The following is a 16,675-nucleotide window of genomic DNA, read 5'->3' as shown; positions in this document are numbered from 1 at the left end:
TTTTTTTGAGATGGAGTCTTACTCTGTCACCCAAGCTGGAGTATAGTGGAGTGATCTCGGCTCACTGCAACCTCCACCTCCTAAGTTCAAGTGATTCTCCTGCCTCAGCCTCCTGAGTAGCTGAGATTACAGGCACGTGCCACCACACCCAGTTAATTTTTGTATTTTTAGTAGAGACAAGATTCGCCGTATTGGCCAGGCAGGTCTTGAACTCCTGACCTCAGGTGATTCACCCACCTCAGCCTCCCAAAGTGCAGGGATTACAGGTATGAGCCACTGCACCTGGTCTCATTTTTAATTTACATTAAAATTTGTATTTGATTCTTGTGCTAAGGAGCCAATATTATTTTTCCAGCTCAAGAGAGAATTTATAAACGTTATTCTTTATCAAGTGTGATCAGATTTGAGAACAGATTAGGAAGATGGATCACTCTCCCTGTGGCCTTATGCTTTATGCCTCTGTTCTCTCTGCTGCTATAGAGGGCAGCTCTGAAGAGGCGTTCATATCCTGTGTGTCATAGATTAAGGGACACCAGATGGGTGACAGGTAGTCAGAAAGTATGTCAGATGAGACTGTAAGATGTTTTTCTCTCACCTTTTGGGCTATATGACCTCAGTTACTCTCTCCTGTTAACTGAAACTACTGTTAACCTACGTTTAGCCCAAAGGAATGTCTCCTCTTGCTGCAGAATTTCCTGGAGACACAAGCAGGGATAAGAATACACTTTGTACACTTTTTGAGTCTGACATCCTTGCCATGAAAGTGAGAAAAATCAGATGTTTTCCTCATGTATTTAAAAAATTCTTTAAAAACTACATTACATGTAACCTGGGCAATATAAATACGTAAGAAAGATCCTAAAATTCTACCACTCTAACGATAACACGTTTTGTTTTTGGCATAGATTTCCTTTCAGTTTTTGAAAGTTAGACTCTTTGATGCTAAGATATATTATATTTTAATTATTACTTTTAGTGTTTGGCTGGTTAGGTAGGGTGGAGTTTGCTTCCAAAATGCTTCGAAAGTTAAATCTTTATGGCAATGGGAAGTTTTGAAAAACTTGTTATCTCTTAAATTATTTTTATGATTTATTGAGAAAGATCATATGTTATAAAGGCTTTATTGTGGTCTTAGATTCAACTTTTAGCTTTCAGTAAATTTAGAACAATATTAACCTTTTAATAGTTAAATAATTTACTTGAGGCATCAGTGTTTTAATTTTTCTTCCTTTTCCAATGTTTGATTCATGGGTGTGGTATATATTAATAGACCATACCAATATGATCCGTACATACAAATGATTTGCAAAGAATGGTTCAGTTCCGTCTTTTGGGTACCGGGAGTTTGGAGTTCACTGTTAGGGGTGGTGGGAATATTTATTTATTTATTTTTATTTTTATATAGACAGGTTCTTGCTATGTTGCCCAGGCTGGTCTTCAACTCCTGGCCTCAAGCAATCCTCCCATCTCCCCCTACAAAAGTGCTAAGATTACAGGCATGAGCCACCACTCTAGGCCAATGGTGGGACTCTTGAAAGAACATTTTCTACTTCTTGTACTTCCTTAGCAGTAGCAAAGAGGTTTCTGAGAGCAGCAATGTCAGAAAATGACATCTGCTGACCCTGGTGTCTATAGCGTCATTACACTGTTCTACCTGAAGTTCTATATATCCCAAAGAAAAATGCTTGTAAGGCACCTTCACTCCTTTTGTAAATTCTCTAGATCAGAAATATCCAATTGGTAATAACCTGCAAAGGCAAACCACATGTCACTTTAATTTTTCTAGTAGTCACATGAATAAAAGTAAAAAGAAGCAGGTGAAATTAATTTTAATACTCTATTCAACCCAGTGTGTTAAATGTTTTAAGAGGTCATTAATGTAAAATCATTAATGAGATATATTGTATTCTCTTTTTTGTACTAAGTCTTTGAAATCTGGCTGTATTTTACATTTACAGACATCTTGCTTCTACGTAGTGACATTTCAAGTGCTCAGTAGCCACATGTGGCCAAAGTCCATCATACTGGACGATGCAGTTCTTGATACTTAGATGGTAGATGTGTTTGAGGCTTGAGGCTATCTTAATTCTGTAGGAAAGGCATTAACTGTTGTTAAACAAAACCAATCTCCTTAACACCAAAAATCATTTAAATATTAATATTTTATTTTAGGTACAAATACAGGCATTTATGAACAGTAGTTTTGGGAAAATCTTATCTTCTCAGCAGGCTCTTCAGCTACTTCAAAGGTATTCGTAACACTTTAAGCAGTGTAGTTTCTAGGGGGGATAACTTTAAATCTGAAAATACAATTTCAAATTAAAATGTTGTTGGAAATCTCTCCTACATAAACCTTAAAACTTACAAACATAAACCTTTCAATTACCACTAAATAGACTGGTAAAACTTTGAAACAAAGAATGATATGTTCTAATTGAACTTTTTTGGTAGCAGAAAGTCTTTCAACAAGAAAATGAAATTATTTCTCATGTTTCCCCTCCCTGCCCCCAGCCATGTAATATGTTGGGGGTTAATTTTATAGGTATTGTTGGAAAGGGAACAAATAATATTTACTGCTACATACTGAAAGAATTTCTGAAAGTGAGATTATCTAAGAGTAATAGATTCCAAAACTTTCCATTTTCCCTCCTAAGGGCTCCTGCACCTTAAAAAAGAATTGTGTATGCTTAAGATGTACAACGTGATAGTTTTATATATGTAGTGAAATGGTTACTACAACCAAGCCAAATAACATATTCATCATATCACTGAGTTATCTGTCCCCCACATTTTTTTGTGGTATGAGCAGCTGAAATCTTCTCTCCTTTAGCTTCCTTTCCCTCCATCCTAAGAGCACTACTCTCTCAAAGGGCGGGGAATCCCAGATTAGAGGACTAAGCGGGACTAGAAGCCTTTCCCTTTCAGCACAGAGAGGGCTCAAGACCTATGTCAGGAATGCTTGTGGAGCTCTTCCCTGAGAGCCAGCGGATCTAGGGTTGGGTCTGGCTTTGCATAGTACCACGGCTGTAATGATGGAGACCTGGTGAGACCATTGTAAAAAAAAGTCAAAACAGAAATAACATGATTTTGACACGTGACAGTACTGCACAGATAGCAGGTACCATTTTCTTGGCGACTTCTGTCTCTGTCTCACTCTCTCTGTCTCTTTCTGTCTCTGTCTCTCTCTTTTTACCTGTAGTATGCTGGTGTCAATTCATTTTATTACCAGAATGTTGTAGTTTTTAGTATTTCCTGTGTGTCATTCAGTCTCTGAATGGAAGTGACATTTAGCTGACAAAGTTGTTTTTATGATTATGGTTATATGGAATTACATGGAATTAACACTGGCAGAAGGTGAGTCAATGTGTTCTCTTCCATCTTTGCTAAACCATTTCCTCACTCATCGTGTAATCCATTTGTCATTTTCTCTTATCTTACTTGAATCCCCAGACTTGTCTAGGTCTCTCTTAGTTATAGGCATTTCTGACCCATTTGTAATTTAAATAATTATTTTTGTTACTCTTGACAGATGTCTGTCTTTTCCATAAGATAATTGTAGGTTCCAGGAGAGCTAGGACTGTACCTCCTATCTTGTTCATTGCTTTATCCTAGGACAATGAATGAGGGCTGGTATGAATATCTGTCAAATGAATGAATGGATATTTACTATGACAGCAGTTCTTAAGTATATTTCTCATTTAGTTTTTAATTATTCAGCTTCAATTGCTTTCAGATTTCAGAAGCTGAACATTCCCTGTCTTCGATCAGAAATAAACCACACAATTGAGCGTATTCTTCAGTACTATGTGGCTGAACTCGATGCTACTAAGAAGGCAAGTGGCATGTTTACAAATAAAATGGCACATTAGCACAAAAAAAAAATCTGAAAATATTTGCCATCATTGTCTCATGCCAAGCTTTTCAGAGTGATTCTTTCACTGCTAAGGAGCATTGACACTCCCTTTTGGATGGGAAGGTGCTTGACAGTATATATTGCTGGACAGCCAGATTTACACCTCTTTGCTCTGAACCGTCTTGCCAGTTATCCCACCATCATTTATTGAATAAGAAGTCCTTTCCTCATTGCTTGTTTTTGTCATTACTGAGTATGTACCCAAAGGAATATAAATCGCTCTGTCATAAAGACACACATGCGCATATGTTCCTTGCAGCACTGTTCACAATAGCAGAGACATGGAATCAACCCAAGTGCTCATCAGTGGTAGACTAGATAAAGAAAAGGTGGTAGATAAGAAAGAACAAGATCATGTCCTTTGCAGGAATATGGATGAAGCTAGAGGCTATTATCCTAAGCCAACTAGAGCAGGAACAGAAAACCAGATACCACATGTTCTCACTTATAAGTGGGAGCTAAACACTGAGTACACATGGACACAAAGAAGGGAACAGTAGACATTGGGGCCTACTGGAGGGTGGGAGAAGGGAGAGGATCAGAAAAAGTAACTAATGGACACTAAGTTTAACACCTGGGTGATGAAAAAATCTGTACAACTAATCCCCATGACACGAGTTTGCCTAATAACAAACAAACAGGTAACCCTGAACTTAAAAATAAAAGTTAAAAAAAACTCTCTTATTGTGACCGTTTTCTGGTGTGTGTATAGCAAAGCACGTTTAAGTGAGTATTTTTACCTATAGAAATATGGGCTCTAGATACTATTATGACAGATACTAATATTATGCAGCTATGTGCTCCTTTTGAATACCTCCTTGAACTTTGGGATAAGGGCAGAAAAAAAATACATGTAATAGGAAATAAAGGTGAAGAGAAAATTAAGTGTCGTATATGGGCAACATCATTGTTTCAAAGTCTCAGGTTACCTCGGATGTGCGTTTACATATTTATTAACTACCTACTGTATATAAAATGTGAATAATGATGAAACAATACAAAGGTAACTGTATATATTTTTTTGCCTTCTCCCTTGTATTGAATTCAAACATTAACACCAGATTTTTAATTACAGCTTTATCACTCTCAGAAAGACGACCCCCCCCTTGCTCGCAACATGCCCCCTATAGCAGGAAAAATACTCTGGGTGAGGCAGCTCTATCGCCGGATAAGTGAGCCCATCAATTATTTCTTTGTAAGCCAATAATTAAATTTTAATATATGGATTTTGGTGGTTTTAATATAACAAATATATTGTATCCTGTAATATTCGTGTCCACTAAAGTAGCCAACGAAGAGCCAATTCTTCTACCAGGCAAGGAAAATTTAGTTTGTAAATATACTTGAGAGAGACAAAGTCAATTCCTTCAGGTTTAGTAGATAAGCCAGTCTAATTACAGTTACCTCAAAGTCAGTGAATCTTATAATTTTATGTCTTTTAATAACACAGGACACTTTGTAAAGCCTTTAAAAAAATAAAAATAAAAAATCTGAAAACATAGTGAAGTACAGGCCTGGCACGGAAGCTTACTTCTGTGTATGGGTAGATAGATCACTGATACATACTCAATGAAGGTGGAGATAAACCCAAAGAGTGTATTCCTGTGTGAAGAACTGCCACTGAGAGCGGAATATAATACAGTTGATTCATTCTCTGTGTCCTTAAGATTATTAGAGTTCTGAAAAACCAGACAGTCTTGGGCCCTGTTGGCATTCTGAAACTGCCAGTTTGTCTTTTCTTTGTCCTTGTTATTTTCTTAAATTTTATTTAAGAGACAGAGTCAGAAGGCGGAGTTGGTTTGCCTGATCTCATGTCTTTTGCTTATAGAACAACATAACTACAAAACAGTAGTTTTACAAGTAATTGTATTATTTAAGCATTATTAAATATGAAGATTCCGTTGTTTCTCTTTTGCTGCTATCATTTGTGTCATTGTTCTGAATATTAAAAAAAAAAATTAAAACCCTGAGTCCCTACTCGGGGGACTCAGTTGCTGATTGACTTTGTGGTGGGAGGGCAGAGATTGCCCTGTTTGATATGTGAATCGAAACCTAAATCTTTTGATTTTTACCTAAAGAAATTTTACTATTTATTTATTTATTTATTTATGTGGAGTTTTGCTTTGTCGCCCAGGCTGGAGTGCAGTGGCGCAGTCTTGGCTCACTGCAACCTCCGCCTCCTGGGTTCAAGCGATTCTCCTGCCTCAGCCTCTGGAGTAGCTGGGATTACAGGCACCCGCCACCATGCCTGGCTAATTTTTTTGTATTTTTAGGAGAGACGGGGTTTCACCATGTTGGCCAGGCTGGTCTTCAACTCCTGACCTGAGGTGATCCACCTGCCTTGGCCTCCCAAAGTTCTGGGATTACAGGGGTGTGCCACGGCACCTGGCCAATAAATTTTATTTTATTGTATTTATTTATCTTTTTGAGACGGGATCTCACTCTGTCACCCAGGCTAGAGTGCAGTGGTGCGATCTCAGCTCACTGAAACCTCCGCCCCCCAGGTTCAAGTGATTCTCCTGCCTCAGCCTCCCGAGTACCTGGGATTACAGGTGCCTGCCACCACACCTGGCTAATTTTTGTATTTTTAGTAGAGACGGGGTTTCACCATCTTGGCCAGGCTGGTCTTGAACTCCTGACCTCGTGATCCACCCGCCTCAACCTCGTGATCCACCCACCTCAGCCTCCCAAAGTACTGGGATTACAGGCGTGAGCCACCACACCCGGCTAAGAAATTTTATTTTTATTGTTTGATACATGGTTACCTTTTTTTGTGTGCTGGAATTTAGGAATTTGCCCTGATACTCACAGTTCAAGGAACATCAGTCAATTATATCTTGTCTAAAACAGTGGGATGGGATCAGAAAATGAGGTAGAGACTCTGAATGCCTGGGGCAGGCTGTGGGGCTCGAGACCTCTCTCTCTCTAAACCCTTTCTTTCCTTTTCCAGTCTTCCCTCTAGGTACCGATAACGTTTCCCTACTTCTGCCTCTTGCTGATATGGCCTTCCGTATCTCTGTTTTACTGTGAGGCAGAATCTAAACTGGTAGCATAATTATTTGATATCATTTTACATATAAATACTCTCATTATTTGGATATAAAAGCATTCAGCAATCTTTTAAAGTAAATCTTTCTTTTCCCTTAAAAAAACAGAAAAACTCAGACATTTTATCAAGTCCGGACGGTAAAGCTGTCATCCGTCAGTATAACAAGATCTCCTATGTGCTGGTGGAATTCGAAGTGGTCTATCACACAGCCTGGATCAGAGAAATTTCACAGTTACATTACGGTGTGTATAACACTGCAGTGAGCCTGCAAAGTAGGGATTAGGTGATTTTGAATGAGTTCATAGTTCTGGAGAACTTTTTCCATCCCTTCCACATAATCTTAGGATAGTTACAATTTAGATTTAGGGATGCTACAGTGGTTTACTTGTTTACAATTGTTAACAATATTCTGATTTTACAAGCGAAAATGATCATAACCTTGAAGTTGACATACTTAGGATTTTCCACTGAATAACAGTATTTGAAAGTAAAAATATCTTAAGGGATATTTCTCCAGACTTTATGAAGGTGTTCATATTCAGTTGTATCATGGTATAGATTCAAATCTCAGTCCCATTCTGGGGAGAAAAATTGCATCCTGCCTGCCTTCCTCTCTCCCTCCTTCCCTTCCTTGCTGTGTCCCTCCTTTACTTTCTCCCTTTTTTTATTACTGAATTTAATTTCAGATTTGAGCTCCAGTAAATGAAGCGTTTTAGTGCGCTGTGTCTGTGTGCCTCTCAGGGGAGGGCTTATGTGTTGCCAAGGCTTTGGGTGGAGTTAAATGTGAGACGGGATGGTTCTTAGCCATCATCCAGCCCTCCAGGATGTTGTTTTTGTGCAGGCTCAGTGGTTGGCCAGTTCAGATTCCTGCTTTGTCTCATCTTAACCTTAAGCTCTTAGTTATAATCTCAGCCCTAAACTCTTATCTGTGATCTTGGTGGACCCCTTACCGTGTCCCTTGGTAGAAAGGTTTCTCCCTCCCAAACCAGGGTCTCCACCTAAGCAGAGCACAGCACTGCAGGCACAGGAAGCACCAGTTCTGCGGGTGGGTTGCTGGAACGATGGTGAGAGGAATCACTCCTACTTCTGCCTCTTGGTTCCAGAACTCATGTATTTTAGCTGTGTGGGGACACAGCACTTATCTACAGGCCATTGATTCACAGCATACCTGCATCCTAGAGGACAGTGCCCCAACCCCCACAGGGTGTCGTCCCTAACAGGAACCATAGGTAAGCCTTTAATAAGCCACTTTTATCAGGCCAGCTGTTTCTGGGTGCTGTGCTATATGGAGGACCCTGTGGACTCTAAAGAAAGTCTGTTTATGGAGCAAAACTCTCAAAGGAGCTTCGAGAGGAGCTTAAAACTCAGACTATGGAAAAAGGCAAAAGAGAATTTTTAACAACTGAAGCATATATGAGTTTTGTTTTGGTTCTACAATGCCGTGCACTTAAATTTTTTTTTCTCCTGGTGGTTTTTCTGCCCCCAATACCCTTTCTCTTATCTGCACATATTCAAAAACAAGCTCTACAGTCACGTGTTTCATACAGCCTTTCCTTATTCTTCCTGGCAGAAAATAATAATTCCTCCAGAGATCACCACACACTTTATCTGTAGCTCTTTCTCATGACACTTACTGCTTTATAAATCTATCCTGTGTCCCCTACACATTCCAACGTTACCCTCTATGTCTGTTTCATCTGATATCCTTTAAAAAATGGTCACATTTAACATTCATACAGTGCTCACCATGTGCCAGGCTTTGTCTCAGCATGTTACATGTATTATGCAATTACTTTAATCCTAACAGCAACCCTCCAAGGAACTATTATTAGCCTTGTTTTACAGATGAGAAAACTGAGGCACTGACACATTAAGTGGCTTGCCCAAGATCACACAGCTCATTCAAATTCAGATAGTCTGGCTCCCAAATCCGTTCTCTTAACAATTGTACTGTACTGTTTCTAATAGTGCCAAGAATGATGCCAGGCATGCTTGGGGGCTCTTAAAATATTTAAAAATGTCCAATAAGTAGACATTAGACAATCTTGATGAATAATGATTTTCTCAAGTTTCCTGAAGAGTTTGTTCCCGTTGAGAATATCAGTTGGCCCCTATTGGGTGCAATATACTCATTGCAGTGGATTGATACCCAGGAGAAGTGGTCGCATACAAACAATATGAAATAGAATTCTTTCACACTTTCAATACGAAGTAGAATTCTTTCATGTTTTTTCACAAGTAAAACAAACCATCAGAATTCTTTAACGTCTTTTATTTCATTTCAGAAAAATAAATTTCTCTGGAAGGCTTCCTTTATCCTAGTGATGTGACTGTATTTGGCTACCTAGGAGTTTGTAGTGATAATTAGATATGTAGCATCAGCCTCCTTTAGTTGGTTGCTCTGTAAAGTTTCTCTGATGGTGATTCACATAGGATGAAATGCTTGTTTTGTTCCAGAGCAGAATTCCTGGCTGTCATTATTGGTCCATTTTAGTTGTCTTGTTGACCTTTTTGTCTTTTCAAGCAAGCTCATTTCACTGTTCAAAAGTTCTTTTGGAATCTCCTTGATAGGATAAGTGATTTATTTATTTATTTATTTTTATTTTACTTTAAGATCTGGGATTTCTGTACCTATCCACCCGTCATCTAGGTGTTAAGCCCTGCATGCATTAGGTATTTGTCCTAATACTCTCCCTCCTCTTGCTCCCCACCCCCCAACAGGCCCTGGTGTGTGCTGTTGCCCTCCCTGTGTCCGTGTGTTCTTATGGTTCAACTCCCACTTATGAGTGAGAGCATGCAGTGCTTGGTTTTCGGTTAGGATAAGTGATTTCTAACACATCTTAAACAGATTCTAAATGAGTTGGATAAAATTTTAAGTTGAAATTATCATGAAACCTGCATCATTAAGGGCCATATCAAGACTAATTTTATCTGATGAGTAAAAGTCAACTAACTTCAAAGAGATATACAAACTATTTTCATTTTACTGGAAGTTTGATGTGGCCACATTCAACAAAACAATGTGAAGGTTGGAAGATGTGGTGATTGTGATAAAATTCTCATGTTAGTAGTGTTTGTTAATACAAGATGTAATTCAAACTAGCATATACTAGTCTATAATAAATGTTTTATTATTATGCCTGTAGAAGTTCTTTGTGTTAAGCTAACAAATAATCTAAGGCTACCCAGGAAGAACTGCTTGGGCCTATGTATTTCAATTCATAATAAAATAGATATCTGAAAATGCCTGTTTATATGAATGATGTTTATGTGAGATGTAGTGTAAAACATCTTCCCTCCATTCTAGGAGTTCACAACTCAATGGTATTTAATAAATATTTCTTACTGATATTGAGCCTAATTATCAGAAATTCAGGATGGAGATTTAATTTAAATAAACCTCTTTAAAGAAGACAGTTTGGGGTCTGAGTGGGAACGAGTTTGAAATGAGGTGGGGTATCTTTTGTGATTCTAACCATCTTCTGGTTCTTTCTCAGGGGTCAACTCATAATCCATAAGATAAACTAACATAGATCTCTTCAACCCTCTCAGAAAAATATTGCAATTCATAGCACAAAGCACCATTCTTGGTCAATGTTTCTCTCCCTGGATCTGATTTTATGGCTTCTCAGACACTCTTCATTCATTTATCTTTGTTTTGAGTATTCACTATGTGCCAGACGCTGTGCCTTAGCGTCTGGGGCACCTAAAACATTTCCTTTGCCCTCAAGAAGTTAGTAGTCCAGGGGGCAAGACAGAAACATAAACAGAGCTGGAAGCAGAAAGGAAATTCAGAATGAGTTAATGTCAATCATTATTTATTTGTAGCTTTACAAGCCACGCTTTTTGTGCGACATCCAGAAACAGGGAAGTTGCTGGTTAATTTTGATCCCAAAATTTTGGAAGTTGTTCGGGAAACTAAGTGCATGATAAAAATGAAGTTGGATGTACCAGAACAGGCAAAGAGGTTGCTAAAATTGGAAAGTAAATTGAAAGCAGACAAACTGTATTTGCAGGTAAGATAGATTATGTTTTCTAATTATATTTGAAGGAGCTTTTTGGTTTAAAAAATATATATATATATATATGTATACACATATCCCTGCAGTTATGCTTCATGGCATTGAGGGAAAATTTGTTAATATGTTGATTCTTGATAGAATTAAAATGCTGACTTGCAAACCAAAGAAAAGATTGGAAATGGAAAGCAAAAAGTGAGAAGATTATCAGAAACCAGATTTAGGTTTCTGAATAATGACAGTGACGAAATAGCAAGTTTCAAAAAATATTAATGTAATTTTATAGATCTTGTGCATTAAATTTTATAATATACTTATCCTAGAATATTTATAAGATATAAATTAATAAAGTGGGGTGACAGTACAATACGAGTAGAGATGATTGTCAACATTGTGAGGCAAAAAGGAGCATTATTTCAATTAAAGTTCACTAGTGCGGCAAACTAAAATCTAACAAAATGAAAACGGCAGGCAAAAACTGACATTAAAATGTACTGCTGGGCACGGTGGCTCACGCCTATAATCCCAGCACTTTGGGAGGCCGAGGTGGGTGGATCACTTGAGGTCAGGAGTTCAAGACCAGCCTGGCTAACATGACGAAGCCGGGTGTGGTGGTGTGCACCTGTAATCCTGGCTACTCGGGAGGCTGAGGCAGGATAATTGCTTGAACCCGGGAGGTGGAGGTTGCAGTGAGCCGAGATCACGCCACTGCACTCCAGCCTGGGCGACAGAGTAAGAAAAAGAAAAAAAGTACCATCAAGGGTTGGTGATTGATTCAAGCTTTGATTCAAAGGTCGAATCAAAGTATATTCAAATCCTAACACATTGTTTCTAAAATGTTTGGCAAGAGTTAAGTAACATGAGAATTTCTTTAGAAAGCCAGTTAAAATAGCAAGCTGCATTAACTCATCTTCTTTGGTTTTCTTGGCAGGCTGTGGACATGTATTTTGGGAATGCAGGAAATTATATAAATGCAAGGACATTTTTTCCCAGTACAATTAGTAATAGCAAAAGACTAGAGTCTAACCTCAACAATTTTCTGATTAAATATGAGTTATAAGATAACTACACAGACATTAGTGGAACAGCTGAGTATTCAATGAGAAAATGAACTCTATTTCTGTGGTACAAAATTTTTATTTTTATAATCAATAATATAATAAATTGCAGACTTTTCCTGTTTTTTTTTTTTTTTTTTTTTTTAGACGGAGTCTTGCTCTGTTGCCAGGTTGGAGTGCAGTGGCATGATCTCGGCTCACTGCAACCTCCGCCTGCTGGGTTCAAGCGATTCTCCTGCTTCAGCCTCCCGAGTAGCTGGGACTACAGGCGTGCGCCACCATGCCCAGCTAATTTTTGTATTTTTGGTAGAAACGGGGTTTCACCATGTTGGCCAGGATGGTCTCGATCTCTTGACCTTGTGACCCATCCACCTCAGCATCCCAAAGAGCTGGGATTACAGGCCTGAGCCACTGCACCCGGCCTATTGTTTGTCATTTTTATGATAGCCCTCCTGGTGAGTGTGGGGTGATATCTCCTTTTGATTTTGTTTTCATTTCCCTAATGGCTGGTGATTGTTGAGCATCTTTTCATGTGCTTACTAACCTTTTGCATACTTTCCTTCAGCAGCATCTATTCAGATCCTTTGCTCATTTTTAAATTGAGTATTTGTCTATTTTTTTGATTTTAAAGTTCATTTTAGGTTTTAAATACTAGTCCCTTATCAGATATATGATTTGCAAATTTCTTTTCCCATTTTTTTGGGTTGTATTTTCATTTTCTTGATGGTGTTCTTTGAAGCACAAACATTTTAAATTTTGCTGAAGTCCAATTTATCTACTTTGTCTTTTGTGTTTTTGGTGTCATATCTAAGAAACCTTTTTCAAATCCAAAGTCATGAAGATTTATGCAATGTTGTCTTGCAGCAGTTTAGCTCTTACCAAAATAGTATTTATTTTTATTTTTATATTTTTTTAAACTAGAGTAACATTAGCATTGTAGAAACTGGCTTTGGCATCAAAAGCTACACATGAGCTTTTTTACTGGCTAGCTGTGATTTTGGAGGATTGGGTTTAAATGTACTGTTATAAATCGAAGCTAATATAGTTTGCATTACACTTACAAGATTTTAGCTAGTATTGAACAATATCAAGAAAGTCAAAGTTCTTTAGCCAGTGTCAAGTATAAATAAAACTTCAACTACAAGTAATGTGTAAAGGGGAAAGAGGAATCAAGAGCTTTGAAACTATTAGGTAAAAATTGAAACAGTTTAAGATTATTCATTTGGAGATAAAGTAACTTGAATCCGCATTTCCCACACCATAGTGTAGTAAATGACAAAATAGTGAAAAATTGATCATCATGGATCATCTTTAAAACAACATCTAAGAGATATTGTAAAACCTTATTCTGTTTGTGTGGAGAAGCTAAATTTATTTTGACTTATGAAAGCAAGTGTGGCATCAGTGATAAGATGAGTACGTTTTAATGTGTCAGAAGATGAGGAACAAAAGAGGAAATGTGTAATGACAGATATCACAAAAAGATAATTCAAACTACTTAATATACATCTAGACAGACAAATAATAAATATGAAAAATGAAGATGTAGAAATTGCTATTGACTTGTTTAAAGGAGATGCTCAGGTAATTTACGGGTACAGAAAAAGTATGGTAAAACAGCATAAGTTTAAATGGGCAGCTGTCATCATGGCAGGACCAAGAGGAAACTGGGATTATGAAACCTTCCTGGCATGAATCAAAACGTGACTGCTACTTTAAAATGAATTAAAATAAAACATGCCATTTCAACTTCCTACAGGGTCTTCTGCAATATTATGATGAGTTATGTCAGGAAGTGCCTTCTGTGTTTGTCAATCTGATGACCCCTAAAATGAAAAAGGTTGGTATTGCTGAAGGTTTATATTGATTTTCCTGTTATTTAAAATTCGATTTCGGTTCTATAAATTATGGATTTTGAAACATCTATTCTTCTTTAGACCCTCTATCTTTCTAGTTCAATTTTATAGCTTTTTTTTTTTTCCTACAGTATTTCTTGTCTAAGTTTCGTTGCCTTTGAAAAAACAACTAAATCCAAATCATGAGCACTTTTTCTGAAAATTCATGATTGTTTCCTGCACAGTCAAAGATGGTTAAAAATAAAAAGTCATCTTTATTTGGTGTAACAGAGGGAAAATATATGTAAGAAAATATAACATATAATATTTGCAGATGATAAATCCTCTTCTATAAGTACAGACGCTCCTGTTAATAGAAGCAGTTGTGTTTTTACCTCCTTTAGGTGGAATCTGTGTTGAGGCAAGGACTCACAGTGTTAACGTGGTCGTCTTTAACACTGGAAAGCTTCTTTCAAGAAGTTGAATCAGTTTTGGATATGTTCAATCAACTTTTAAAGAAGGTATGATCTATACATTCAGAAAGCTATCAACATATATACTCAGGATATAAGTAATAGTTTGATTATTATGAAAGCTCTTTAAAGGGTATGACTTTTAACTAAAAGGACATCCATTAGGTTTAAAATATAACGCTTTGGGCCGGACACGGTGGCTCACACCTGTAATCCCAGCACTTTGGGAGGCTGAGAGGGGTGGATCACGAGGTCAGGAGTTTGAGACCAGCCTGGCCAACATGGTGAAACCCCGTCTCTACTAAAAATACAAAAATTAGCTGGGTGTGGTGGTGGGCGCTTGTAATCCCAGCTACTCGGGAGGCTGAGGCAGGAGAATCGTTTGAACCCGGGAATTGGAGGTTGCAGTGAGCTGAGATCATGCCATTGCACTCCAGCCTGGGAGACAGGGCAAGACTCCGTCTTAAAGAAAAAAAAAAAAGCTTTATATTTCTTTTACTGGATTGGGGTCTTCATTTAAGGTTGCTTTTTTCTTATCCCTGAATTACCTTGCCTTTAATATGTTGAAATGACGGTTCAACTTCACACTATAGCTTAGAATATGGGATAATTGTAGACTGTCAAAAGTGGCAGAGGAGAGTGTTTAAATATTAATAATAATGCATTTAATATTAACTAGATTAGATGATCATCAAATTGAAGATGGTCTATTGATTTCTGACGTGTTGGCTACATAGAACATGACCGTCATTTTAGATGTGCTGGTCTGTCTGCCATGGCAGCGTGGTGTAATACACAAACTCAGGGGCTTTGGAGTTAAATAAGGATTCTCTGCCTGTTACTAGCTATGTGTTCCTTACCAGGTTGCTTTACTTCTCAGAGCCTTGGTGTCTTTAGTTGTAAAACTGGGATATCAATGCCTCCTGTGCTGGAATCAGGATTAAAGGAGATAACACATATAAGGTTATGGCACATGTTATTGCTCAAGAAAAATTTAGTTTTATGTCAAGCTTTCTTTGCAGATGTCCTCCTAAAATGTTCACCAAATTATGCCTGGCTCAATATGCAAGTTTCTAGATTTAGCCTTTTAAATTAATTTATAACTCAAGCCTGTTTTGGATGAAAACCTAGCTCTAAAGGAAAGAAGAGTTTTTTTTTTCTTACATTTTTCTTCCTTGTAGATCAGTGACTTGTGTGAAATGCATATTGACACAGTTCTAAAGGAGATAGCCAAAACTGTGTTGATTTCTCTGCCTGAAAGTGGTGCTATCAAAGTAGAAGAGATGTTGACCCTCAATGAGGTATGCATTTGTTCATTAAATTAGAATCACAAAAATATTGGCTTATAAACCTAAAATGTGAAATTTCAGTCTAAAAGTAGAAACCTGGGTCAGTAGCATTTAGACTTTTTTTTTTGGACATTCTCTGCTCCAAGGACTTTCATACCTTCAACGGCAAAAGCCCTGGCCACACCCTAGACTAACATTTTGTTGATATCCTAAGCCTAATGCTGGCATTTCCTGGGGCTCTGTAAGTGGTTCACAGCTCTTCTTCCACTGTGCATGGCTACCAGGGCCATATCATCTTTCTTGTGGCTTTAACTCCAACATACTTTCCCTCTAAGTCATTCGGAAACCTGGGAATCATCTAGACTCCTTTCCTCACCCCTTCATTTCCTATATCCAGCCAGTCCTGAGAGGCTTAGCTGGGACTTTTTTTTTTTTCTTTTTCTTTTCTTTTTTTTTTTTTTGAGATGAAGTTTCACTCTTGTCACCCAGGATGGAGTACAATGGTACGATCTCAGCTCACTGCAACCTCTGCCTCCCAGGTTCAAGTGATTCTTCTGCCTCAGCCTCCCAAGTAGCTGGGATTACAGGTGTGCACCACCATGCCCAGCTAATTTTTGTATTTTTAGTAGAGACGGGGGTTTTGCCATGTTGACCAGGCTGGTCTCGAACTCCTGACCTCAGGTGATCCACAGCCTTGGCCTCCCAAAGTGCTGGGATTACAGGTATGTGCCACTACTCCCAGCCTAGGATTTTTTTCTTACTCAGATTTTGCTTGAATTTCAGCCTGTTCTTTCCCTTTCTAGGTCAGGCCCTTACTGCTCATTTTGACTTTAGCAATTCATTTGGTGATCCAACTGGTCTCACTGCTTCCATGTTTGCCCTGACACATCCATCCACATTGCCATCAAATCTGATTGTGCAACACCCCAGCTTAAATCCTTCTTGGCAGTGGCACATAGTCTTTGCAGGATAAAATCTAACCTCTTCAGCATTGTGTTATGTTGAAACTATTTGGATACCTATTTATCCTCCATTGACT

General features: G+C 38.1%; 1 protein-coding gene across 2 annotated transcripts in view; it reads left to right on the top strand.

The window, feature by feature from the left end:
* The window catches only part of DNAH8 (dynein axonemal heavy chain 8), a 317,698-nt gene that overhangs the window by 59,152 nt on the left and 241,871 nt on the right, over positions 1-16,675 (top strand). For both annotated transcript variants that reach the window (XM_078000047.1, XM_028847604.2), the window contains 8 exons: positions 2,173-2,249; positions 3,734-3,833; positions 4,989-5,108; positions 7,069-7,204; positions 10,791-10,978; positions 13,799-13,879; positions 14,279-14,395; positions 15,529-15,648. In XM_078000047.1, the coding sequence (XP_077856173.1) occupies positions 2,173-2,249; positions 3,734-3,833; positions 4,989-5,108; positions 7,069-7,204; positions 10,791-10,978; positions 13,799-13,879; positions 14,279-14,395; positions 15,529-15,648 (939 nt within the window). The remainder of the gene's footprint in view (positions 1-2,172; positions 2,250-3,733; positions 3,834-4,988; positions 5,109-7,068; positions 7,205-10,790; positions 10,979-13,798; positions 13,880-14,278; positions 14,396-15,528; positions 15,649-16,675) is intronic.

This window comes from Macaca mulatta, chromosome 4 (genome assembly GCF_049350105.2).
Source record: "Macaca mulatta isolate MMU2019108-1 chromosome 4, T2T-MMU8v2.0, whole genome shotgun sequence".
Classification (NCBI taxonomy): Eukaryota; Metazoa; Chordata; class Mammalia; order Primates; family Cercopithecidae; genus Macaca; species Macaca mulatta.
The sequence above is the reverse complement of the archived record's forward strand: the minus strand, read 5'-3'. Positions and strand labels throughout refer to the sequence as shown.